This window comes from Mastomys coucha, unplaced genomic scaffold, assembly GCF_008632895.1.
Source record: "Mastomys coucha isolate ucsf_1 unplaced genomic scaffold, UCSF_Mcou_1 pScaffold18, whole genome shotgun sequence".
NCBI lineage: Eukaryota > Metazoa > Chordata > Mammalia > Rodentia > Muridae > Mastomys > Mastomys coucha.
The window spans coordinates 67,220,759-67,248,289 of record NW_022196900.1 but is presented as its reverse complement, the minus strand read 5'-3'; the positions used below and the strand labels follow the sequence as shown (position 1 = coordinate 67,248,289).

Genomic DNA, 27,531 nt, shown 5'->3' with positions numbered 1-27,531 from the left:
CTTGCTAGGTAGCTGAGTGTAAGCTAGAATTCTTAACTCTCTGCCTCTCCTGCAGATTACAGGCATGCACTCCCAATTTCCAGTTATACATTTTTTGAAATGTTGCCTAGTTGAGCTGGCAGGGCACTTGAGCAGAATTCTAAAGCCACACACTTTGAAGACTTCAATCTTAGAGAACGTTACATGAAGAATTATATATATACATATTATATTGGTGAAATACTATGGCTAGTGTTCAGTAAATCTAGAGAAAAGTTTAGGTCTGCCAAATGCCAAGTTTCAGCGTTTCTTTTTCTCTATCTCTGATTTCTTTTTTTTTTTTAAACAGAAATCTTTTTATTTTTAAGATTTATTTATTTATTTTCTTTATGCATGTGAGTACACTATAGCTGTCTTCAGACACACCAGAAGAGGGCATTAGCTGGACTTACTGTCTAGCGACCGCTTCAGGCCCAGATGGGCGTGGTCTACTCGTGGGCGTAGCCACGATATGGGCGTGTTCTGGGAGAAGCCGGGTGCGGGCGGGGCTGCCGCCTGTCCGTGCCCGGAAGTGCCTCTGTGGGCGGAGTTGAACTAGAAGTTGATCCCCTGCGTGGTGTCCCGGGCCTGAGGGCAGCGGCCTGCTGGCTCAGGAACTCTCTCAGCCTCCGCGTTCTCAAGCCGCCGTAGCCGCCCGGGACGATGATGCCGCGCCTGCTGTTGCGTGACTGGCCCCGCTGCCCCTTGCTCGTCCTGGGAGCCCCTAGTCGGCCTTTAAGTGCTGTCTCGGGGCCCGCCGAGTATCTGCAGCACAGCATCGTACCCACCATGCACTACCAGGACAGCCTGCCCAGGTGAGCCCAGCCTCCTGGCCCCGGCCGCCGACCCGACTCCTGGCGCTCAGGACTTGCCTTGAACCTCCAGCCCTAGAGGCAGTCACATTCCCCAGCTTGGAAAACCTGAGACTTTGAAAATTCCCTGGCTCAGAAGATTCAGATACTTTTAAAGTCCCCTCCGCAACCCTCCTGTCTACAAGTTTCATCTTGAATCTTACAAACTCCCTCTCCATTATCTTTCAGACAGCTATCCTGAGCCCTACACACTTAATGCCTGAAAACTACCCGAATCCTTTCTACTGGGGTAGTCAATTCCTTGTTTTGTTTTGAGGGTTTGTGTGCCTTAGAACTTGCTCTGTAGATCAGGCTGGCCTACAGAGGCCCTCTTGCTTCTGCCTACAGAGTGCTGGCATTAAAGACATAGGGCACCCCCATCCAGAGAGGATAGCCAGTTCCTAACATGGGTCTCCCTCTGGTCAGTTTCCACTATTCACCTTCTTTACCTGTTGCTGGGAACACCCAGCCACTCCTCTTCCAGGACCTGCACTGTTAGTGTCCCATCAGTCGATGCAAGCACACCTTTTACCCTCAATTTAGCATTCTCCATCTTCTAAGGTTAGCCTTAACCTAGAACCTTCTTATGCCCACCAAACCTTCCTCAGCACTCTTTCAGGTGGTCCCCACCACGCCACCCACAGCAGCTGGCCTATCCGAACCGCCCTAATAAGTGTTCCTCCATGTCCGTCACCCCCTCTCCCCAGTACCCAGTACCTCCTTAAATCTGGAGTCTAGTTTTCCCTCTGATCTCTCAGCTTTGATCTGGGTTGCCAGTTCTACTCCAAGAACAGAAATTACCTTCACTCTAAACCAAACCTAAGCTGTCTTCTCTACATTCACTGTTCATTTCCCAACCAAGCTCCAGCCCTGTTTCAAAATCCCTTCTCACTGCCCTCCTGGCCTAACTGCCAGTGATCCTTCCTGCCTCATCCCATCCCGGAAAAGACAAGCATTGTACCAAGGTATTGTTCCCTGCTGTGAGGTTTGTTTTCCTCTATGTCCAGCAGTTATTTAAACCAGTGTCATCTGCGCACCCTGCCTTCTCAGCAAGAATGCCTGGTGTGCTAACGTGTAAGATCAACTACAGTGAGGTTATCTGAATTGAGCAGGAGGGAGGGGGAAAGAGAAAGGGGCTTTGCTATTGTAGGACGAGGGTGTGACCTGGCCTCTCCGGACAGCCTGTGTGAGCTGCACTAATATGTAGGGGAAAGGTGAGGACTTGGGAAAGATTGTTTTGATTTGCTGAGTCAGATGGGCACTGACTTTCAGGCAGGTCTGTGCCTCACCCAGGTTTAAGATCGGATGGACTGTCGGCAGTTTAGAATTGGAAAGCTGTACGAATACTCAACATAATTTAGTCTTGTCCACAGTACAAACGTCTGTAAGATCCTGGAAGTATAAATAGTATTGCTTGTCAGGTGTAGTGGCATGTTCCTGGAAGTATAAATAATATCACTAGTCAAGTGTAGTGGTGCATACCTTTAATCCTAGCATTCAGGAGGTGGAGGCTGGCTGTGAGTTCAAGGCTCACCTGATCTATGTCGTGAGTTCCAGGATAGCCAGAGCTACATTTTAGAACCTGTCTTGGGGAAAAAACCAACTAGCCCCCTCCTCCAAAAACAAAACAAACAAACAAACAACAAACCAACCAATCCACACTACTACTGTATGCTCTTCATAGAGCAGCCGACTTTCCTGGTGCCTCATCTCAAAGTGGGAGTTAGATGAGATACTCTCTGTGTCAGCAATTCTGGGCTAGTAAAATATATTCTCTTTGACACTCATCAGTGTCACACTTGGCAGGGAGCCCTGACCTTGAGGTCGGGTAGAACTTAGTTTCTGACTATGTATTTGCCATCAGGGCTGCAGTTTTTCACAGTTAAAGAGCCAGAGTCCTCTGTGAGGTGAATGGCAACACAGTTCTTTGGACTATTAGGAGGCCCTTGGGGTAAGACGCCAGGGATGAGGAAGTCATTGTCACGCCCACTGCCGCTTCTTATCACTGCTTCATTTAGCAACATTGGCCTTGGACTCTGTCTAGTAGGAGCCCTGGAATTAATATCTGCTTATCTTTTTCAAGTGCTGTGGGTTTTGTTCTTGTATATACTAAGAGATGCATATCAGGGGTATAGAGAAATGGCTCAGTGGGCAAGAGTGATTGCTGCTCTTGCAGAGGACTTGAGTTCTGCTCCCAGTATCACATCCAGCAGCTCCCAACTGTCTGTAAATCCAGCTTCAGAGAGTAATTAGAATTAAACATGCCATATAAAGCCCTTGTGTGGGTTTTATACTCAGTAAACATTCACAAGCATGGTAACTGGTACAAGACGACAACTGCCATGCTCTGTCAGCTATTTAATGTTTGAGTAGGTGAGGGAAGCCCCCTAGAGGAGGTGACACTGACCTGGAATTTGATATTTACCAAGTGAGAGGAAGAACAGGGCTGCACATCAGGAAAAAGCATCTGAAACAGCATTGAACATAGAGAGGTTGAGAGGTAGACATTAGCACAAAGCTACACCATTTAGGCCTTGCTGGTTTGTGGCTGGAATGTTTAGTGGAGAGGGACCTTATGAGGAGTCATATTAGATCTACAGCGGAACCATGAGAATAAATGCCAGTTATCTGTTGCTTTTCATTTAACCACTTACAGTGATAGCTGGTATTCAAAACAATGGGCACATTCTATAGGGAACCTGTGTGGGAGGTAAGAGTGGTAATCATTTAGGAATAAATAAATCAGAAACTAAGTTCTACCTGATCTCAAGGTCAGGGCTCCCTGCCAAGTATGACACTGATGAGTGTCAAAGAGAATATATTTTACTGGCCCAGAATTGCTGACACAGAGAGTATCTCATCTAACTCCCACTTTAAGATGAGGCACTGGGAAAGTCGGCTGCTCCATGAAGAACATACGGTAGTAATGTGGGTTGGTTTGTTGTTTGTTTGTTTGTTTGTTTTTGGAGGAGAGGGCTGGCACTAGAGTAACTGGTAGAAACTAATTTTTGAGCTCCAAAGGCATGTCTTCCAGGCCAGACTTCTTGTTTTCCAGAATAACTTTATTCCTAAATGACTCTTTTGAACACTACCCCAATTATAACTAGATCCTGTAGACAGAGAAGGCATTTTATCTGTGTTCTTGCAGGAAGAATGGCAAAGTCCCTGCTTTGGGGACTCGGACTGGGTTTGGGAGCAGGTGATTCAGTAGCTTACACAGGACATAAATCTATTCAGTATTTCCCCTTCATCTTTATTAGGGCAAATGTCTGTTAGATAGGGATGGGGTGGGACAGGAAAACACGAGTGGTTAAGATGAAGTTGCTGTGAGCATCTCTCCAAACCCTGGCTCTAACCTTTTTTGAGGCCTGATGAAGCACCCAGAGCTCTCCTGTCTTGATCTTGTTCCTGGGAGAATGGTTGGGGAACACTCTATTAAAAGAAGATTGTTATAATAAGAGTCTTTGTACATGTTGCAGAAAGTCCAGCTAAACTGGCTCAAGTAACTCGAGATCTATGAGCTCACACAGGTTCCCAGAATCCACTTGGAGGCTGTTTTGCCTCCTTGCTGAACTCTTCGTTTATGTGATTTCATCCTCAAGCTGGTTTTCTCTTCATGGTTGCAGAGAGGCAGCCAGCACATAAAGCATAGCTTTCACCCATCTCTCAGTGACCAAAGGTAATGAACATTGTTTGCCATTTCCTAGGAATTCTGAGTCCTGTCTTATTGGTTTTTCAGTGGGTTGCCAAAGATCTGACCAGGAGGCTAGAAGCCAACATTCAGGGTGGGTCTTCCCACCTCACTTAGCCTAAGAAAATTACTCACAGGCATGGCTACAGGCTGGCCCAACTCAGACAGTTCTGTAGCATGAAATAATAAAAGAGCAAATCCATGCTATCACCAGCAGGCTCCTGTGGACATGGCCAGTCTGTTCTCATCTCGTGGAGTCTCTGATTCAGAGCTCCGAAATCTCTGCACCCAGATCACTAAGTTCCTACTGGTGGGTCGATACCACACCAACCCCATGCTTCAAAATTCCCACAGCCTTTTAGGGTACACTTCTTGCAGACCCACACTTTGCCGTTGTATCTTTCCCTCTGGAACCCAGTTGAGCCGCCGCATGAAGGAAAACACCACACAAACTTAGTTCAGAATCAGTAGTAACTAATTTGCTGGGTACAACAACTAGAATCCTAATCTTGTAAGTCATATTAAATATAAATCCTCCAGTGGCAAATCCATTGAAATTACTCCCAGGTGATTCTAGACTGTGTCAAGTGGACAGTTAAAAACAGTCCTTACAAGACAGTCTGGGTGGGCTGGTCTGCTAGCCCCAAGCATCCCCATCTCCACCTACATCTAGTGCTAGCATTACACTCATATGCTGTCATACCTGCTTTTTTAGAAGTGGGCTCTGTGGGCCCCTCCTGCTTAAGCACTTTACTGATTCAGCCATCTTGCCAGCCCAGAATTCAGTTTTCCCAGTGTATCATTTTTAGCACATTCACAGCACTGCAGCCATCACTACTGTGGAATCTATTTTATCATCCTTCCTCTCAAAGCCTGTACTCGTTAGTTAGACACATCTCACTCTGTCTGCCTCCCCTTTGCAATCCCTAATCTTCCTTCTGGAAGGTGACCTAATGTTTGAACTCAGGATTGTTTGACGGCAACAGTCAGACATTTTCTAGCGTGCCATCTATAATGAGAATAAACTTGCAGTTGGCAAAATCCTGCTGCTTCTGGTTTCACTCTTACTTCCTCTTGGAGGAACCCATAAAGGTCAAAATGGCCAAATTAGAGCAAAAAACTGTTGCAATATATACAGTCCTGAAAGACACAAATATTCAGGGTGAGGAGGGTAAGGGGAGAAACACAGATGATGATGTCAAAACCCACAGGATAATTGGAGAGTTTCTAGCTGCATCTTCTATATGATAACAATTCAGGCATCTATTAATGAGCTCTCAGTTTGGTGAGGAGAAAAATAAGTAAGAATTGCCACAAAATTGAAAAAAACCCACTTATTTGTGTGTGCGCGCATGTGTGCTCGCATGTGCATGCATGTGCTGTGTAGTTGAGGAGGTCAGAGGACAAATTGCAGATTCTTTCTCATTATGTGGTCCCTGGAGATTAAATTCAGATCATTAGGCTTGGAGGTGAGTGCCTTTACTCACTTGGCCTTCTTCCTGGCTCCTGCCACTGAATTTGGTAGAGAAAAACCCAGAGAGTGGGTTCTTCTTGGGAGTGGGGTATTATTAAAAAAGTAACTGTGTTATAATAGCAAATTTGAACTGGCATAGTGGCTCACCTCTATAATCTCAGCACTTGGTAGGCTGAGGCAGGAGGATCGCCATGAGTTCCAGTCCAGCCTGGGCTTTATAGCACGACCTGTCCCCAAAACAACAACCAAGCAAGTTTGGCCTTTTATAGCCCATGTGCTGCTGTCTTCTGTCATGTTATGATATAGCAAAATGACCTTCAAGAGTCTGGTCTTCTGCTGGGTGAGGTGGTCCATAACTTTAATCTCAGCACTTGGGAGGCGGAAGCAGGTGGATCTCTGTGAGTTCTAGGCCACTCAGGGCTACATAGTTAGTCCCTATTTCTAAATAAGTAAGTAAGTAAATAAATAAATAAATAAGTAAATTTGACTGGAGAGATGGCTCAGCAGTTAAGCGTACCAGCTGCTGCTCTTCCAGAGGACCTGGGTCCAATTCCCAGCATCCACATGGCAGCTCATAGCTGTCTATAACTCCAATTCCAGGGGGTCTAACACCTTCACACAGACATGCATGCATATAAAATAAATTGAGAAAGAGCCAGGCAGTGGTGGTGCATGCCTTTAATCCCAGCACTTGGAAGGCAGAGGCAGGTGGATTTCTAAGTTTGAGGCCACTCTGGTCTACAGAGTGAGTTCCAGGACAGCCAGGGCTATACAGAGAAACCCTGTCTCGAAAAACAAAACAAAACAAAAAAGTTATAAAACTTTATGTTGTCTTGATTTGTGACAGCATAAAACAGTCTAATGCTGGGTAGAAGAGGAAGTAATTAGTTAATTCATCAGATGTAAGTTTATTAAAAACCTTCCCCATGTTGGCCCAGTGGTCACCAGAGAAGCTCTATGGGAAGAACTAGTGGTGGAAAGGCCTTTGCTATAAGATGCCATAACCACAAGAGGCGGTTCTCTGCCCCTCTTCCTGGCTTCATTCTTTTTGACCTCACGCTGGTGGCTGGAAACTTCCAGAAAACAGCAGATATTGCAATTCAAGGTCCATCCCAGGAGATCTCTCCTCCTCTATGTTATTTTGCTTAGGACTTTTGTCACAGCAACAAAAAACTCTTACATTGTGCAATTAGTAGTTTAAAAAAAAGTCACTAGTCTGAGAATGTCAGTATTCCATTGAAGAAAGTGCAGTCAGGATAGAATTGATCATTCAGAAGTTTTTACTAAGGGCTGTTTTTCACAAACCAATGTTGTCTCTGATTTAGGAGTTTCCTTAAAAAGAAGGGAAAACTTTTTCCTTAATACCTTTGGTGTTAAAACCTAAGAAATTTAACTAGTACATTTTGTAATTATAAAGTAGCTGAGGTAATATTTGGGACATCCTGTGTAAGTCAGTGCCTAAAAGGGATCAGTGGGATCAAAGTGTCCTGAGTGGTTGGTTACTGGCTGGTGTCTAAGTTCACAGTGGCTATAAATAATTTACATTTATTCTTATCAAATTATAGATAAGCATACATTTAAAGATAAATACATGCAGTATAGCATGTCATAAACTGAGCTATGTAGCCAGATGGTGGTGGCCCATGCCTTTAAATTAATCCCAGCACTTGGGAGGCAGAGGCAGGCAGATCTCTATGAGTTTGAGGCCAGCCTGGTCTACAGAGCAATTTTCAAGACAGCCAAAATTCTGTTACACAAAGAAACCCTGTCTCTAAAAACCAATAGATAGATAGATAGATAGATAGATAGATAGATAGATAGATAGATAGATAGATAAGCTGAGCTATGCTGTGTTGTGCTTATGGATAGTGATTTGGTATTCATAAGTGACTAATAGAGTTCAGTATTTTGCATGTAACTGTTTTTTCTTTCCTTTTTTTCTTTTTCTTTCTTTTTTTTTTTTTTTTTTTTTTTTTTTTTTTTTTTTTTTTTTGGCTTTTTGAGACAGGGTTTCTCTGTATAGCCCTGGCTGTCCTGGAACTCACTCTGTAGACCAGGCTGGCCTCGAACTCAGAAATCTGCCTGCCTCTGCCTCTCAACTGCTAGGATTGCATGTAACTGTTAATTTCATCTTGGTAGAAGTAAAAAAGCTATTATTGTATTAATGCTAGGTTGTACATCTTTCAATAAAATTATTGAAATGGCAGAGAAGATCCCATGATGTCTGGGGAATCTGTTGCTAGGGAGTAAGTCAGCATTGGGTGCCCTTACTGTTGTCTGAGCACATGGGGATGCCTAGCGACTACTGAGAGGATGCTGATGCCGGGCATGGTGTAGTCATCAGTTTTTACCTTTCAATGTATGCAGCCTCCATATCGAGCTGTTTTGGGCAGATCTTTCTTCTGTTTCATTTAGTTTAGTTTTGTTTTGTTTCTTTTTTCTAAGACAGTTTCTCTGTGTAGTTCTGGCTATCCTGGAACTCTATGTAGAGCAGGCTGGCCTCGAACTCATAGAGATTTGCCTGCCTCTGCCTCCCAGGTGCTGGGATGTAGGGGGTGGTTCTGATGCCTTGATTGGGAATCTGTGTGTGAACACTGAGGGTCCTGTTTCCCAATTGGTTCTTGATTGATCAATAAAGATGCTAATGACCAATGAGCTGGGCAGAATAGGGGACTTCCAGTTCCCTCTCAGGCAGGCTAGCAGACCCGGGAAAGGAGAAAGAGATTCACCATGTTTCGGAGGGAGAAAAGCTACCAGTCATGTAAGATCTAGGATGGAGTAGCCATTAGCCACTTTCCCAAGTAGGACTGGGGCAGCAGATGGGAGGTTAGAAATGTAACTATGCTGAGGGCAGATATAGGACTAAAGGTAGCAGAGCAATTGAAGCTGAGGGCAGATTTAGGGTGCTGAGCTGGGAGTGAAGAGGAGGGCTCCATAGCCAAGGAAGACTTAGAAGAACCTGGCCATTGAGCTAAAGCAGTATAAAAATGTGTGTGTGTGTGTGTGTGTGTGTGTGTGTGTGTGTGTGTGTGATCTGAGGATCCAAGGGAACCTGGTTGGGGCTGGTAGCGCAGTCCGCCCAGAGCTTAAAGCGGGATAGCAAAAACTACACACAACACTGGGATTAAAAGCATGAGCCTCCACATCTGGCTTTGTTTCACTCTTATGTGACTTTCTTTTGTAAAATGCTCAACAATATTTTACAAACAAAGCTTTTTTCCTTTCATCATGGATTGTTGGGAATGTATGTTCAGAAGGTAGGACTTAGTACTAAACAGTGTTAGCAGTTAGTATAGCTGGCCAGGAAACAGAATGCTTGGGCTAGCCTCTGCTTTCCCACTCTGAATATCATCATCATCATCATTATTATTATTATTATTATTATTATTATTATTATTATTAAAATACTTTTATAGATACTTTACTAGAATAGAATAACTTGATGCAGTAATAAATTCATCAGCTCTGATTGTTACTACTGTGGTGCTAGAATCAAACCTGGGACCTCATGCATGCTATGCTAGGGAAGTGCTCTACGCTGACCTACACCCAGCCATGCCCATCAATTCTGACTTGTGACTGGTTTTTCCATTTTTAAGAAGGACTTAGTCCCAGTACTTGGGTTACTAGTTTGGCTTGCAAAGCTTCCCATGCTGTCAGCCTCACACTGACTTTGTGTTCTCCCTAGGCTGCCTATCCCTAAACTTGAAGACACCATGAAGAGATACCTCAGTGCACAGAAGCCTCTCTTGAATGACAGCCAGTTCAGGTAAACACTGCAAGCCTGGAGAACTATTGCTGACAGGTAGAATTCAAGGGAGGCTAGCAAAATGGTCTCAGACCAAACTTTAAAGGATATCAGTAGCCTGACAAAGCCCCCTGAACCTAGAACCTGGTTTATATATTTGCAGATTCTCAAAAGACTAATCAAGCTAGGCTAAGTCTCTTTAGTGAGACTCAACAGGATATGGTTTTTAAGCCAGAATGTTTGTGCTTAATTTTGGGAGGCTGGCTAGTACTGGTCATATTCAAGAGACCAGTGTTCTGGGGAGGGAGGCCATAAAGGATCCTACAGCAGACCAGAGTCTGCTTGCTGAAGATGTTTACCAGATTGGATACCATGCCCCCAAATACATGCCCTTGTAAAACCTCAAAATGAGACCTTACATGGAAACCAGGTTGTTGTAGATGTAATTAATTTAGATGTAGTTCTTCTGGGATTGGGCAGGTCCTAATCCAGCACGACTGATGTCCTTAAGAGTTGTTGACAGGCACGAAGAACTCAGGTAGCGATTGGACTGGTGTGTTCACAATAAGAACACCAAGGACTGATGTGCAGTGGTGGCATATGCCTTTAATCCCAGTACTTGGGAGGCAGAGGCAGACGGATTTCTGAGTTCAGGGCCAGTCTGGTCTACAGAGTGAGTTCCAGGACAGCCAGGGCTATACAGAGAAACCCTGTCTTAAAAAAAAAACAAAAAAACAAAAACAAAAACAAAAAACAAAAACAAAAACAAAACAAAAAAAACACCTACCGGGCTGGTGAGATGGCTCAGCGGGAAGAGCACCGACTGCTCTTCGGAAGGTCATGAGTTCAAATACCAGCAGCCACATGGTGGCTCACAACCACCCATAATGAGATCTGACGCCCTCTTCTGGTGCAGCTGAAGACAGCTACAGTGTACTTACATATAATAAATAAATAAATCTTAAAAAACAAAACAAAACAAAAAAAACACCTACCAACACCAGAAGCCAAGAGAAGTACATGGAACATATTCTCTCTTCCATGGTCTGTAGAGAGAACACCATCTTGTTGACACCTTGGTTTTGTGCTTCTAGCCTCCAGGACTCCCAGAGAGTAAAACTCTTTGTTTTTGTTTGTTTGTTTGTTTGTTTGTTTGTTTGCTATTGTCGTTTTGAGACAGGGCCTTGTACATAGTACTGGTTGTCCTGGAACTCACTATGTACAAACCGACTGGCCTTGAACTCACAGAGTTCTGCCTGCCTCCCTCTGCTCCAGAATGCTTGTGTCAAAGACGTGCACCACCACACTAGGTTTTCATCCATATTGGGTTTGTGGCACCTGTAAGAGCAACCTTAGGAAACCAACACAGCACGGACTCTGAAGAGAACATCGGGTATTGTCAGAAGAGGATTGCATCAAAGCCTTGTAGTGTAAGATGATCGGTGCTGTTTCCCACACTGGGAGTTTTCTGTACAGATTACTAGTATTTCATTAGAGTCACAGTAAAACAAACAGGTAAACTGTTCATAGTCTAGGCCTCTGCTTTGAAATAGCCATCTACAGTTCCTTTAACAATGCAATGGCTTCCAGTTACTATGCCATGTTTTCCTCTGTCCCAAGCTTTATGTTTTTTAATTCCTTGAGATGGCATTATTATCTCTCTTCTATGCAAATAGAAACTGAGACCTGGAAAGATGAGCATCCTGTCTGAAGTCACCCAGGCTGAATGTGGCAGAGTTAGGATTCAAACTTGGCCCCTTTTGACCCCAAAGCTCCTCTCCGTGCCAGACGGCCTCCTCATGGACAAGTGGTTTTGTGCGGTGCCATTGGCCTTCCCAGTTCCCTAGGTGCATCCATTTTAGGCTGATTTGTGCTCTTCTCTTCTGACCTTATTCCCAGGTTCTGGGATATACTGTTGGGGACCCAGACTGTGAATTCCTGGCCAGGAACCTGTAAGTCATATATTCCCCACCGTGGTTTGATCTGTCTTTTCTTGAAAATTACAGGAAAACAGAAATGTTGTGTAAGAATTTTGAGAATGGCGTTGGGAAGGAACTGCATGCACACTTGCTTGCTCAGGATAAGCAGAATAAGCACACCAGCTACATCTCAGGTAGGTGGGGGTGTGGGTGGGGTTCATCATTCCCCGAGACATCTCAGCTCCTTCCCTGCCTGAAGTGTGTGGAAGAATCCCAGTGCTTAAGCAGGTGTGCGCTGGCATCCACACACAAGACCAGTGGCTTGCCTTCACAGTACATGGGGTTGAGACAAAATTTAATCGATTCTGTCTGAAAAAGATATATGAGTCTTGTGACATGTCGTTCAGTCCTACACAGTCTGGCCTAGTGTCCTCTGCAGCCTTGTCTCACGTGCCTCTCTGATGCAAGTATGGGTCAGCCAGCCTGCTGTATCTGGCTTCCAGAACTGTCCCCATGTCCTCATTTACATTCTGTTACTGGCAGGTCAGTCCTTGCTCTGTGATCCAGGTAGAGCAGTTGGTCCGAGAAAACCCAGTTATCTTTGGTCTAGAGTCGGTGGTATTCAGCCTTGTTCTTATACTTAAAAAAAAATAAAAAAAATAAAAATTAAAAAAAAATTAGTTTTTTTTTTTTTTTTGAGACAGGGTTTCTCTGTGTATCCCTGGCTGTGCTGGAACTCACTCTGTTGACCAGGCTGGCCTCAAACTCAGAAATCCACCTGCCTCTGCCTCCCAAGTGCTGGAATTAAAGGCATGCACCACCACTGCCTGGGCTTATTTAAATGTTTTATTATTTTTGAGATGGGGGGTCTCCCTTTGTAACCCAAGCTAGCTTCAATTTCATGATTGTTCTGCTTTGAGTAGTTGGGATTATAGATGTACCATTACATTTGGAGATAGATTTTATATATATGCATTTTTTTTAACTGTGCATTTATCTGTTTCTGGCAAGGGTTCATGTGCCCAGCATGCATGTGGTAGTCAGAGAACAGATTGCAGAACTGAGTTCTCTCCTCCCACCATTTGGGCTTCTGGGGCCAAATTTAGGTGGTCAGGCTTGATAACAGCACTTTACCCACGGAGCCATTTTCTTGGCCCATTGTTTATAGTTTTATCCATTATATATACATACAGTTTAAAGAACCATATAGGCTGGAGAGATGGCTTAGTAGTTAAGAGCACTCACTGCTCTTGTAGTGGTCTACAGGTTTTAAAGTTTATTTGGTCCTAGAATAGCTGGGGCTATACAGTGAAACCCTGTCTCAAAAAACCAAAACAAACAAACAAACAAACAAGCTATTTTCCATTGTCTGTTAGCTCCAATTGTTGCTGTTGATAGATAAGTCTGATATTATTCTGAGCTTTAACCTTTGTCTGTTTTCTCTCTGCCTCTCTGGAAATTTCTAGTTTTCTCCCCAGTGTTCTGAAATTTCATATAATGTATTTTGGTGTATATCTGTCCCTACTTATTTTTGCTGTGTCACTGACTGAACCCTCTTAGGGAAGCTCATGTCCTTCTGTCCTGGGATGTGTGTTGTTTTACTTACTTCATTTCTTCTCATCTGGTGAAGATATCTCTCTTTCTATGCTGGTTTGGGTGTGTGTGTCCTAGTCCTCCCATCTCTTGTTTCTGTCATATTTTCCATCTCTTGTTCTTTTTTTTTTTTTTTTTTTTTTTTTTTTTTTTTTTTTTTTGACTTTTTCGAAACAGGGTTTCTCTGTGTAGCTCTGGCTGTCCTGGAACTCACTCTGTAGACCAGGTTGGCATCGAACTCAGAAATCCGCCTGCCTCTGCCTCCCAAGTGCTGGGATTAAAGGCATGTGCCACCACCGCCCGGCCCATCTCTTGTTCTTTTCTTCTACTGTCTTGAAAATTTAGTTTCTCTTTCATCTCTTCTGTGGAATTTCTAATTCCTGGTCTCTGTTCTTCACTTCTCCCCTCTGCTCCACTATCTTTTTTTGGTCAGGATTACATTTTTTTTTTATATTTACTTTGTGTGTGTGTACGCGTGTGTGTGCGTGCATACAATTGTCATAGGACAGCTTGTAGGGCTTGGTTCTTTATTATAATTTGAGCCCTGACGATCTAACTCAGGTCTCATGCTTAGTGGCCGGCGACCTTACCAAGCTTGTTATGAAGATTCTTTAAGTTTCCTACTCTTACTCATCATGATCTCTCTCCTCCGAGTTCCTTTCCCTCTCCTCTTGCCTTTCATTTGAGCTGTATCATCCTTGGCTACTGTCTCCTGATGAGTGAGATGTTCTCTGTGGGGAAGGGTGGGGCTGCTCAGTTTTAGACGTAACTTTTGTGGGTAGGTTCAGCTTTGGGTGCCTCTAGTGGTGGTGTCTGATTAGATTACCTAGGAAGGTGCTTCTAGTCATCCCTCACTGAGTGCAGTATAGAGAAATGGATTGGAGGAGAGATCTGTGAGCTCAGTTGGAATGTCTTCCAGCTTACCTTGATGGAGAAAACAAAGCCTATATTCTACAGGAGTGAGGAAGGAATTATAGAGAGGTAGGCAAATGTGCAATGGTACCATTTCACCCTGGTCCTCTGGGAGGTCTGCTGCATGAAGCAGGTTGTATCTTGCCTGCTTGCTAGGTTGAAATTGACCTTCTTCCATCTGTCTTGGGCATTACCAGTTGCCTAGATACTTTGAAACTTTCAGGCTTTCCTTTCTCTTTCTCTTGACCTTAACATTGGTTTGCTTGGCATTTTTGTAATCCTGGCTACCCAAAAGGCTGAGACAGAAGAATTAGCAAATTTCAGACTAGCAGTAGCAACAGTGAGACCCTGTCTACATAGGAACAGTTGCTTTTGAAGGTATGGAACTGGAGTCTCACATAGGGCTTGTGGGTATTCCTCAAAAGACTTAACAGAAGCCAGGTGTGGTGGGCAAACTAATACCAGCACTCAGGAAGCAGAGGCAGTCAGATCTCTGTAAATTCAAGGCCAACCTGGCCTACATAGTGAATTCCAGGACTTCTAGGGCTATGTAGAGATAGAGACCCTGTCTCAAAAAACTAAATAAAACATTTTTTAAAAGGCTTAGAAGAGATTTACCTAGCTTACATATATTCTTAAAAGAAGTGAGAACATATGTCCATGTAGAAACTTGCATATAAAGAAAGGTTCATAGGATTATCATGCTTGGCTAAGAGGTAAAAAAAAAAAAAAAAAACCCAGATATCTATTAACTGATGAATGGATAAACAGAATGTACTTATCCATTTTACATGCTTGTTACAACCTGGGCGAACCTCAGAACCATTATTAAAAGTAACAGAATCCAGATGACTAAGAGCATGATGCATTATGTGATACTGCTAATATGGTGTAAATCACTGTGCAGCCAAATACAGTCACCTTCTTGAAGTTGGTGTCATTTCTGCCACTTGAGCTAGAATTTTTTTCTTTTTTAGATTTTATTTTTAGATATTGCATTGGCTTTTTATGTTTCCTTTTTCTTAGGCCCCTGGTTTGATATGTATTTAACTGCTCGAGACTCTGTCGTTTTAAACTTTAATCCATTTATGGCATTCAATCCGGACCCGAAGCCTGAGTATAATGACCAGCTCACCAGGGCCACCAACTTGACTGTTTCTGCAGTGCGGTTTCTGAAGACACTTCGAGCTGGCCTTCTAGAGCCAGAAGTGTTCCACTTGAACCCTGCCAAAAGTGACACAGATGCCTTCAAAAGACTCATACGATTTGTTCCTTCCTCTCTGTCCTGGTATGGAGCCTACCTGGTCAACGCATATCCCCTGGATATGTCCCAGTATTTTCGGCTTTTCAATTCAACTCGTATACCCAAACCCAGTCGTGATGAACTCTTTACTGATACCAAGGCTAGACACCTCCTGGTCCTAAGAAAGGGACATTTCTATGTCTTTGATGTCCTTGATCAAGATGGGAACATTGTGAATCCCTCAGAAATTCAGGCACATCTAAAGTACATTCTCTCAGACAGCAACCCTGTGCCCGAGTTTCCTCTGGCATATTTGACCAGTGAGAACCGAGATGTCTGGGCAGAGCTCAGACAGAAGTTGGTTCTTGATGGCAATGAGGAAACCCTGAGGAAAGTGGACTCTGCTGTCTTCTGCCTCTGCCTGGATGACTTCCCAATGAAGGATCTTGTTCACCTGTCACACACCATGCTGCACAGTGATGGCACGAACCGCTGGTTTGATAAGTCCTTTAACCTCATTGTAGCCAAGGATGGCACTGCTGCAGTCCACTTTGAGCATGCGTGGGGGGATGGTGTAGCGGTGCTTAGGTTTTTCAACGAAGTGTTCAAAGACAGCACTCAGACCCCTGCCATCACTCCCCAGAGCCAGCCGGCTGCCGCCGACCCATCTGTGTCTGTGCAGAAACTCAGCTTTAAGCTCAGCAGCACTTTAAAGGCTGGCATCACTGCTGCTAAGGAGAAGTTTGATACCACCATGAAAACCCTCACCATTGACTCCATTCAGTTTCAGAGAGGTGGCAAGGAGTTCCTGAAGAAGAAGAAGCTGAGCCCTGATGCAGTGGCCCAGCTGGCCTTCCAGATGGCTTTCCTACGCCAGTACGGCCAGACGGTGGCCACCTATGAGTCCTGCAGCACTGCAGCCTTCAAGCACGGCCGCACAGAGACTATCCGCCCAGCCTCCATCTTTACTAAGAGATGCTCCGAGGCATTTGTCAGGGAGCCCTCCAAGCACAGTGTGGGAGAGCTTCAGCACATGATGGCTGAGTGTTCCAAATACCATGGCCAGCTGACCAAAGAAGCAGCAATGGGTAAGGCACTGGAGGGGAGAGAGAACACCTTGGGTCTTGCCCTTCGTGAGCCTCAGTAATGTTCCACTCACCTCAGATCCCTACCATCAATCACTAGGTTTAATCTACTTGCCAACTCCCAAATGATCTTTTTCCTACGCTAGCCATGTCTGAACAGCCAGAGCAGCCCCTAGAATCAGAAGCTAAGGTGACACGGCAGGGAACCTTCCCCTCATTTAAAGTCGATCTCAGCTGCAACAAATGGTTTGTTTTGTTGTTTCTTTGTTTTTTTCCCCCTGCCCCTTATTGGTCATCAGACATGTTTGGCCATTTAGGAGTTCTAAGCCTGCCCTCTTATTTCACCTCAGCTACAGTGTGTTGGCTCTGTAAACAGGTCATCTCAGAAGGTCATGATGGTTAGTAATGTATTTGAGCCTTGTGAGACAGGGTTTCCCAGTGTAGCTCTGGCTGTCCTGGAACTTTCTATGTAACCAGGCTGAACTCAGAGATATACCTGCTTCTGATTCTGCTGGGGTTATTTTTCTTCAAATATTTGTGATAAAATTGAAGAACTGGGAAGGACATTGAGGATCTCATAGTCCAGTCCTGTTATGCAGCATTTAATAGCACCCTGGAATGAAGAGGTGCTCAAGACGTCTAATTATTCTCTGTCCATTTTTAAGTTAGGAAGCTAAGCCACTGGCCCAGGATTACACATGGCTGAGATTACAACCCTGGGTAGATGTCCTTAGCGCTTTTCCACCTAGTCAGTCTGTTTGTTACGTGTGAACTTTGAGTTTTACCCAGTTTTTTTTCTTTAGCCACTCTAGAAGTAGTGATGGGTGAGGTGTGTGTGTGTGTGTGTGTGTGTGTGTGTGTGTGTGTGTGTGTGTGTGTGTGTGTTGAGGACTGAACCCAGGGCCTTACCCATTAAGCCTTATTTCAGTTGTGAAGTTCATTGTTCCCTTCATACCATCTGGCTCTGAACTGACTCAGTCTTTTTGTTTGTTTAATTATTTTAGATGTATTATTTTATTGTGTGAGTGTTTTGCCCTGTATGTATGCGCAGCATTTGTGTTCCTGATGCCTGTGGAGGTCAGAAAAGGGCATTATAGTCTCCTGGAACTAGAGTTATGCGCAGTTGTAAACTGCCATGTCGGTTCTGGGAATTGAACCGGATCATGGGCAATGAATGTTCCACTGAGCCAACTCTCCAGCCCTTGTTTGTTTGTTTGTTTGTTTGTTTGTTTGTTTTTCTCTATGTAGTCCTGGTTGACCTGACACTTAATGTGTATACCAGACAGATCTTGAACTCACAGAGAACCTCAGGATGTCTCTGCCTCCTGAGTTTTGGGATATTAAAGGTGTGTGCCACCATGCATGGCCTTCATTTGTTCTTGCACATGGTTTTTGCCATGTTGTCCATGCTGTAAATTTGTAATCTTACTGTCTCAGCTTCCCTAGTGCTGGGAGTACAGTTATGCACCACGTTCAGTGTTTTTAGCATCATGCTTCCATGTTAGGTTCATGTTTAGCCCATTTGCTGGCAGCTGAGAATAGAGTTTTTATGTCTTCTGGAATGGCCTGCCATATGGTAAGCTGGAGGCGTGCATGCAGTGGTAGAGAAGACCCTTCTCTCACCTTTTGTGTGGTTGGGGGTTGTCTATACTGTCTTCACTGTGAGGTCCTGACACTCTTGAGTTTTCATTTTGTCTCTGACAGGCCAGGGCTTTGACCGGCACTTGTTTGCTCTACGGTATCTGGCAACAGCCAGGGGGCACACTCTACCTGAGCTCTATCTGGACCCTGCGTACCAGCAGATAAACCACAACATCCTGTCCACCAGCACTCTGAACAGCCCAGCAGTGAGCCTTGGTGGCTTTGCTCCTGTGGTCCCTGATGGCTTTGGCATTGCGTATGCTGTTCACGATGACTGGATAGGCTGCAATGTCTCCTCCTACTCAAGACGCAATGCCCGAGAGTTTCTCCACTGTGTCCAGAAGTGCTTGGAGGACATGTTCGATGCCCTAGAAGGCAAAGCCATCAAAACTTAGCTTCTCAGTTGGTGGAAAGCCTCCACTCTTCCTCATGAACATGGGTGTTCACGTAGCTGGACGGGGCCAACAAAGCTAGTCCCTGTGCTTGAACACACCTGGTGCTGCAGGTGTGAGTGGAAGATCCCAACTAAAGGTATTGAGAGATTGCAGCTCTAAAGCCCTGTGTTCAGGAGATAGGGTTTGGAAAACTAACTCAGCTGTATTTATTGTTTAAATAGAAATAAAACCCAGTGTTGCTTGGAAATATGGTTCCTTTTTTTTTTCCTTATCCTCTACCTTATTTCCTAATCCCCCAATGAACTTTCCAAGAGCATGAACAGGTTGCACAGTGACCTTGGGGTCCCAGTCTTGGGGTAGCATGGGTCGATTTCCTGTAAGCCTGCCCTGGTCTCTGGGATACAGTCTGTTTAAAAGCACTCCTAAGGCATGAACTTGCAGGCCAGCTGGAGCAGAAGCTCTTCCATGGGTTAGAAGACTACTCCATTTTATTCTTCTCTAGCTAGGGAAGAAATTCCAGTTCTTTCTTTTCTCTGTCTTCCTTTCTCTCTCTTTCTTTCTTCCTTCCTTTCTTTCTAGAATGTTTTTATTTTCAATTTTTAAAAAATTATTATTTTTTCTAAGACAGTGTTTCTCTGTATCCCAGAACTTGTGCTGTAGACCAGGCTGGCCTCAAACTCAGAGATCCGCCTGCCTCTGCCTCCCCAGTGCTGGGATTAAAGGCATGTGCCATCACCACCTGGCTATTTTTATTTTTTAAGTGTGTGTGTGTGTGTGTGTGTGTGTGTGTGTGTCTGTCTGTCTGTCTGTGTCTGTCTGTCTGTCCATTTGTCTGTATCTGTATGTGGATACTTGCATGTAAGTGCAGGTGTCTGCAGAGGCTGGAGGCATTGGATTTCTTGGAATTGAAGTTACAGGAGGTTGTGAAATGCCTGATGTAGTGCTAGGAACTGACTGAACTTGGGTTCTCTGGAAGAACAGCAAATGTTTTTAACCTCAGAACCATCTCTCCAGCCCAGGGATTCCAATTCTGATGGGCCTGTGTTCCACTGGCTGAAGCCTGTGTGCTAACTGTGATGTCAGGATTACTACACCTGTCTGTATTCTGTAGTAGAGAGCATCTCCTCTGAGGGAAATGAGCACTGTTGTTTTGTTTTGTTTTGTTTCCACTTCTATTTGTTAGGGTGCTGCTGGTAGTATGAAAGAGAAAATTTGTCAGGTGTGTGTGTGTGTGTGTGTGTGTGTGTGTTTAAGGATGGCTTTTGTATATAATCTTACTATCTCCAATGGCTTCCTACTGAGTTCTTATATGGCTGAATTCTGGTTTAGGTTTTCACAAATTATCTTAATTCATTTTCTTATTTAATCCTCTTCCTAATTTCTATAATAAGAGATTCTTATAAGGATTAGCTGTAGCATGAGTAAGAAGTTCCTGGCCCATGGGTGCTCTTCTTGTCTGCCACTTCTGCCTGTTCCCTAGGGAGCTTTTGACTCCATTCGAAAAGCAAGTTCCCTGTAGTATTGGTGATTACACCCCACTGAATCATGTAAGGTTGAAAAATTATGTGTGTGTGTGTGTGTGTGTGTGTATGTGTATGTGTAGCTTTGGCTGTCCTGGAACTTACTCAGTAGACCAGGCTGGCCTCAAACTCACAGAGATCAACCTACCTCTGCCTCCCAATTGCTGGGCCATCACCACCTGCTTATTTTTTAAAAATTTATTTTATGTGCATTGGTGTAAGGGTATCAGATCCCCTGAAACTGCAGTTACAGACAGTTGTGAGCTGCCATGTGGGTGCTGGGAATTGAATCCAGGTCCTCTGGAAGACCAGTGCTTTTAACCACTGAGCCGTCTCCCCAGCTCTGAAGATTATACTTAATGCTTAAGTTCAGGGTGACTGCATTGGGCAGTGCACCTTAGCTGCATACTGATTATCATAATCTCCATTGTTCTTGTCACTCTGCCTAGCCTTTCTTCCTGTCTTAGTCTCATGAGAAAATGGTGGTGTGCTAGTGGTTTTTCTTGTCACTGTGATAAAAACCGACTTAAGCAAAGATTTATTTTGGCTCACAGTTTGAGAGGATATGGTCCCTCATGGTGACTGGGGTGCCATCCCTGGCAACAGGGCAGCTGCTGGTTATGGGGTAGCAGGGAGATGGGCCAGCAGCTGAGACAGGGAAGCCTGAGGTGGGGGAGGGGTGGCGCGCCACCTGTGTGGCTACAGGAAAGCCTTACAGGCACGGCCAGTTGGAGGAGAATGGTCCACACCACTGTAAGTGACCCTCACCCATGTGCTGTAAGGAAGCCCAAAAGACTCATTAGTTCCTCAGAGTGAACTTCTGTGGAACTGTGCTTCAGCTTGGTGGGTAGGTGTGGCTTACATTTCCCCCGGGAACACATTTTAACAACATTTGGCATAGTTGGTACAGTATGACAAACAGAATGAGTTTATGAGGAGCAGTGGTATCCTGATATGAGGAATGAGATAAACGGATAAAGCAAAGTGGTGTGAGTTGGGGTGGGGATTGGTGTTTGTGGAAGAAACTTTAGCATGGTGGTATTACCTGTAGGGCATTGTAGGAATAGTGGCCCAGGCATGGACAGAGCAGAAAGTAGTGAGATGTGTACCTAAGGTGTGGCCAGCAGGGCAGGAGCTGTCAGTGGGGAAATCCCATGATGGCAAGCTGGCTTCTTCCAGATGGTATGGAGTGGCATTACTGCTTAATGGCTGGGGTTCCGATGGAAGTAGGGAGATGTTTTGAGAATTGCCAGTGGTCTAGAACAGGCATTGCAAGTCCTGGGAGTAGCATGCCGGGGGTGGAGGTATCAGCAAGTGGCTGCTGTGGGTAATAAAGAGTCTATCTGAGGCCAGGGTAGGGAGACCCCAGAGGCAGACTGCTGGTATTGGGTGGAGGGTGGAGAGAATGACAGCAAAAACGACACAAGGTGGTGGCTTTGGCATTGGCATTCCCGACTAAGCAGGTAGATTGGGTAAGACAGATGGAAAAATGGAGGTGTTTTCCATGGCTCAAGGGCCAAAAGGAAAGAAGGCCTTAATATACAGCCCCTGCTGGAACTCCTAGATCTGGCACCCCCGGGAGGAACCTGCTCACAAAAAACCTGGCTTGTGAGGCTGTGGGATATGGGAACAGATCAAGATGAGTCCAGTGTTGCAGAAACAGAGAAATTGAGCAGTGTAACCACCCACCAGTCCTTGAGACAAGCTGCATAGTCTGAAGCAAGGGGATTCAGTCTCTGATGGACTGGTTCGTTAGAGCCATTAGAGATGTTTGGTCATCACCAGTAGAAGTCCCCGTGGATATCAGTCCCAAAGGACAACAGAGGAGGGACAAGCTCTATTGAGGGAACTAGGTTTGAGGTAAGCAGTGTGTGATGTCCAGTTGACTGGTGCTGATAGGACTCTGTCCACCAGAGACCTTAGGAAGAACGTCTTTACCAGGGACCTGAGATTGACAGGACATTAGCTGAGCCTGCAGTGGGGCAGGCAGGGTCTTTACAAGGTAGGAGAAAGCATCTGTCATGAAGGAGAGCAGCCTAGAAGTAAGAGAGGCAAAACAGAGCGGGGTAGGGGAGTCTGGGTCACTCAAAGGCAAATATGGCGAGGTTTGTGTCAGGCTTTCCTTCAAAACAGCCCAAGTGTGTGTTAGAGAACTTCTGGAAGGCTTTAGAGCCCGAGGAGCAGTTCACAGAAGGCCTCCATGATAAATCCATACAAGAGCAGAAGATGCAGCCTGTTCAGAGAGTGGGCAATCTGCTGCAGCTATAGCCACAGTGCCAGCCCAGAGCCTTCCTGACTCAGGGAACCAGCCTGAGCAAGCTCAGCAGGGGAGAGCAGGACCTCACCATTAACTCTGAGTAGGCCTAAGAAGTAAGAGTCAGCCTTACTGAGCTATTGGGGTGGGGGGGGAATGCAGGAAGGCTTCATGGAAAAGCTCCAGGGTGTGTTCCTAGCTAGGGTTTCTACTGCTGTGAGGAAACACCATGGCCAAAAAGCATGTTGGGGGAAGGGAAGGGTTGATTTGGCTTCCACTTCCAGATCACTGTTCATCATTGAAGGAAGCCAGCATAGAGATTCAAGCAGGGCAGGAACCTGGAGGCAGGAGCTGATGCAGAGGCCTTGGAGGGCGATGCTTACTGCCTTCCTCCCCATGGCTTGCTCAGCCTGCTTTCTTATAGAACCCAGGACCACCAGCCCGGGGATGACACCACCCACAATATGCAGGACCCTCCCCTATCAGTCACTAATTAAGAAAATACCCATAGGCTTGCCTACAGCCCCATCTTATGAAAGTATTTTTAAAATTGAGGTTCCCTCCTCTTAGAGGGCTTTAGTTCGTGTCAAGTTGGCATAAACTATCCAGCACAGTGTGGAAGTGGAACGGCTTAGAGAGATGACTGAGGCTTGTGAAAAGCTAAGTTATACTCCCGTCTGTGCTACTGTACCCAACATGGGTGTGCTGATTTTGATGGAGTTGGGCTGTGTCCTTGGCTGTCTAAAAGCTGATCATGCCTGCCCTAGTGGTTTCTCCCTTGGTTAAACCCCTAATTTTTGTACAACTGTATCTCACAGAGTGATCTCCAGACCCCAGTGAGTGTTGAGTGACATGTCATTAGGCCACTCCGCACCAGTCTTCCACTCTGCTCATGTTGCCCACTCTGGAGGGGAAGAACACCTGGTCTCACTGTGGTTTGAATGAGAAATGTCCCATTAGTCTCTGGTATCTGAATATTTGCTTCCAATTGGTAGCACTGTTTGGGGGCATTTAGGAGGTTTGGTCTTGCTGGGGACAGCCTTTGGGAGCGGGGGGCGGGGGGAGGACCTTGCCTACTCTAGTTCACTTGCCTTGCTTCGCGCTTACAGTTCAAGATACAGGTTCTCAGTATCCAATTCCTGCTGCTTGCTGCTCTGCATCCCTGCCCTGATGGAACCATAAGCCAACATAAACTATTCTATAAGTTGTCTTAGTCATGGAATTTTGTCACAGGAACAGAAAATTAACTAGCAGAGCTCCCCGATATGCCATTGTTTTCTCTGATCGTAGCCCGAGATAACTTCCGATTCCCAGGCACTTTGTAGCTGGTTGAGGTGACAGTTAATAATTCACCAGAGGCCACAGATCTTCCTAAGTGAACTATTGTGAAGCAGTTCTAACTGGCTTTAAGTGTAACCCATACTCACGGCTTTCTCCTTGTGTTGGATTTTCTTTCTGTTCAGAACCATTTCTCTCTAATTGGAAGGTGGTGAAAGAATCTGCTCAAAGTCCCACTCTAAGGAACACAGGCAAGCTACTTTTCTTTTTCCCACCTTAGTGAGCAGCATGAGGCAGCTGTTGGGCAAAGGTTTTATCGTTGCATTTGACAAGAAAACAGCTATATTCTTCTAGCATGTCAGAAGCAGTGGGGTGGCAAGGAAGGCTGGCAGGCCTGAGTCAGGCTGGCCCCACCTGGGGGCTGTAGGGCACTGAGAATCGTGCCCCGGGCTGGGTCCCTAGAGAACAGTCTAGCCTGGCTGCGCACTTCTGATCAGATCATTATTGTGTCCTGTTGCCTCAGTGTGCTGAGCCCTGACCCTATGCTGAGTACGCTGTCTGCATCATCTCTGTCCCTGCAGCAGCCCCACAGCTCCTCCTGCTGTGACGTGCATCCCATTCTGCTAGGAATGCTTGTGCCAGACCATCTCAGACTTCCACCCGGGAGAGGCACATCTGATGGGCATTCAGTGAAGCCAGGAAATTTGTGTTTTCAACAGTTTTCTCAGTGAGAAGGATGGCTGGGGAGGTACTACAGCTAATGGCTTATGCCCCACTCCCCGCCTGTTCCTGGACACGTGAGCTCCAATGTAACCCTTTTAAAGCATTTACTTTGGAGCAGCCCTTGGGAAAGAATTCCAAGCAAATGTGCAGATTCGCAGAAGTACCAGAACAATAAAGTCCTGTGCCAAGAGCCTTTCTAGAGGCCTGGCTTGAAATCCCCCTCTCCCATCTCCAGGGCTCACCTATTGGCACATGGCTTAGGACAGTGTTGTGTAAGGATTGCTATAGTCAGCTAAGCAGAGACCCTGAGCGTTCCTGCTCTGAGAAGTAGCAGAAAAGGTGGCTGAACACAAAGCATACAGCTCAATACACCAAAACCACAACATTGTTATTCACAAAAAGCCAAGCTTACACTCTAGCTAAGAAAATATGCATTTTTGGATAAAGATGGTACTTTTGAAAAAAAAAAATCTGCTCAGGGATAATTCAAGGGCAGACTGAGCACCTTTACTTAAAAAGTCCAAACAAAAGCCAGTGGTTGGGAGCAGTGAGATGACTCACTGGGTAAAAGTGCTTGTCACCAGCCTGATTTAATTCCCAGGAGTCCACATGGAGAACAGACTTTACAAGTGATCCTTTGACTTATGCACATTATCACAGCACACATCCCTCCCATACACACATTCTTAAAATGGACTAGTGAGATGGTGGCTCGCTCGGTGAGTATTGACACTTGTTGGCAAGCTTGATATCCTGATTAGATCCTTGGAATTTGCATAGTGGAAGGAGAGAACCAACTCCTGCAGTGCCCATCTTGTTGGCTCCCCAGACTCCTGAAACTATCTTATTTACAGCTTGGACAGTACACAGGCCTGGTAAGGAGGGGCAGGTTATCAGGCTTACCAACAAGTGCCACTATCCACCAAGCCACCATCTTACTAGTCCATTTTTTTGTTTGTTTGTTTTGTTTTGAGACAGGGTTTCTCTGTGTAGCCCAGGCTGTCCTGGAACTTACTCTGTAGACCCGTCTGGCCTCGATCTCAGAAATCCGCCTGGCTCTGCCTCCCAAGTACTGGGATTAAAGGTGTGCACCACCACCTCCTGGCACTAGTCCATTTTTTAACATCTGTGTTTGGGAGGCACATGTGTGCTGTGATGTCCTCAGATGCACCATTTGGACTGATCTCATTGAGTAACACATGACTCATGAGGAGTCCTTATGTTTACGTGAAGAAAATAAGGTCCCAAGATGGGAGACACTTGCCCAGGGTTTGCAGTGAGGCAGATACTGAGCCCAGTAATCCACTCGTCCCGCATACGTCAGCATCAAACACCCAAGCTTACAAGCCTCCGATGGAACGTGTATTCAGTGCAGAGTGAAGTAGGGCTCCAACCTTGCCTCGTTGCATTTTACCATTTGTCTCTACATACACAGTTAATAATTAACATGTTCATTTGCAACACCACCATCAATGTTTTCCTTATTGGTCTGTTTAACCTGTTTATTGATCTCTTTGGCTATCACAAGGCTAATACCATACTAGCTTAACTGCCACTGCTCTGTACACTGTGGTATCTGGTACATAAGTCTCCCATCTGTAAGACATAGGGATTTCAGAATTGACTCAAGTTCTATTGAACAGAAGTTGCAATTTCAATTAAATTTATAAAATTTTGAAAATGGGTGTCTGAACACTGTCTTTTGATCTGTAATCATAATATGGGTATTTAATGACTTTCAGTGAAGCTTAATAGAATTCTCCAGTTATAAACTTCTTTGAGGTGAAATCCTTGTTTGGGAAGGGGTCTATTTTCTCGCTGTTGTATTTCTTTGTGGTCCTCAAGTGTAACCAGGATTCTTACATGCTCTGCACATGCTCTGTCCCTGAGACACCCACCCAGGCTGCTACTGTAAAAGGCATCTTCTTGATTAATTTTGGCTTGTCAGTGAATTGAAATGCCTTTGGTTCTTCACAGCTCTTAAATATAGCAGCACCTCTGAACTCCTCTGGACTCTCTACTAAGTTCTTTCTTCTTTTCGCCCTTTTTTCCTTTTTATCACACTGGTGGGACCCAGCAAAGCCACCAGAGCAGTAACAGGGAGTCTCTGCCACCCTGACCTTTCCTCACTCATACACAGCGCTTGCTCTTGGCTTTCTCCTAATTCTTGGTGTGTTTTGATTAAATAGGTATTGAACATGACCTGTCTGCATCATCTACTTCACTTCTTGATGACTACTTGGGTTCCCCAACCTTTTTCAACCAAGAGTAATTTCATGAACTCAAATACACATGGGCTGTACAGAGAGTAGAAACAAAGCTACTTCCGAAGTCCAGAGCTACCTGCTTGCTTCTCGGGTAGACTGTGGCTTGGGCCTAGTGAATGAGAGACTGCCTTGAGGGAGGCTGGAAACCCTTCTCTGTCAGTTACAGAAGTACCCAGGAAGCAGGAAACAGGGCTGTTGCAGTAAATATTAGGGGTTTCTACTCCTCCTTGGATCATTTAGTTCCCAAATAAAAGACACAAAACCTTTATGTTTATAAGCTTTAAAACATTAGAGCTGGGCAGATATCAACTCTCTGTGCTGTGTCTACTTGCTTGTCAGTAACCCCTAGATACCACTTCCATGCTCTGCTTGGGCCACTCCTATTCCAACACATGAGACTCAGGGCCATGCACCCCCAATCCACCTTCAACGCATGGCACTTCCTCCTCCCTCCTCTCCCTCTCCCGTGGTCTCTCTTCAGACACCCCATGGGACTGGAAGCAAGCACCAGACCAAAGTTCTACAGTGGGATTAGTACACACAACATGGTTGCCAGACTTGAAGGGAGGAAAAGCAGGCACTTTCCTGCCCTTCTCAGATGTGGCCAGTTTGCCAGCTCCCTTTGTTAGGCCCTCTGAACCAGCCTGGGGAAAGCATGCCATTTTATTCTCTCAAAAGTGGGAAAACATGGGCTACAGATGAGAGGGCACAGCAATGTAGAGCATACAATGCTCTTGCAGAAAACCTGAGTTGGTTCCTAGGATCCACATCGGATGGGTCACAATAGTGTGTAACTCCAGCTCTAAGGGAGACGACATCCTCTTCTGGTCTCCAAAGGCACCTGCACCCACACCCATATACCTACACATAAATACACACAGTATACATAATTTAAAAATACAATCTTTTTTTTTTTTTT

General features: G+C 45.2%; 1 protein-coding gene across 1 annotated transcript; it reads left to right on the top strand.

Annotated features, from left to right (window-relative positions):
- Positions 1 to 537: 537 nt before the first annotated feature.
- Cpt2 (carnitine palmitoyltransferase 2) lies at positions 538 to 18,817 on the top strand. Its single transcript, XM_031378114.1, has 5 exons — positions 538 to 833; positions 9,723 to 9,803; positions 11,789 to 11,895; positions 15,233 to 16,537; positions 18,239 to 18,817. The coding sequence occupies exons 1-5, from the start codon at positions 682 to 684 to the stop codon at positions 18,568 to 18,570; spliced, it is 1,977 nt and encodes a 658-aa protein (XP_031233974.1). The 5' UTR covers positions 538 to 681; the 3' UTR covers positions 18,571 to 18,817.
- Positions 18,818 to 27,531: the final 8,714 nt, after the last annotated feature.

What these genes read in the sequence shown, in the direction of transcription:
- Cpt2 (XM_031378114.1), top strand. Translation starts at nt 682, where the DNA reads ATGATGCCGCGCCTGCTGTTGCGTGACTGGCCCCGCTGCCCCTTGCTC. An exon ending in TTGAATGACAGCCAGTTCAG is followed by an intron (nt 9,804 to 11,788) that starts GTAAACACTGCA and finishes TGAAAATTACAG; the next exon opens with GAAAACAGAAATGTTGTGTA. An exon ending in GCACACCAGCTACATCTCAG is followed by an intron (nt 11,896 to 15,232) that starts GTAGGTGGGGGT and finishes CCTTTTTCTTAG; the next exon opens with GCCCCTGGTTTGATATGTAT.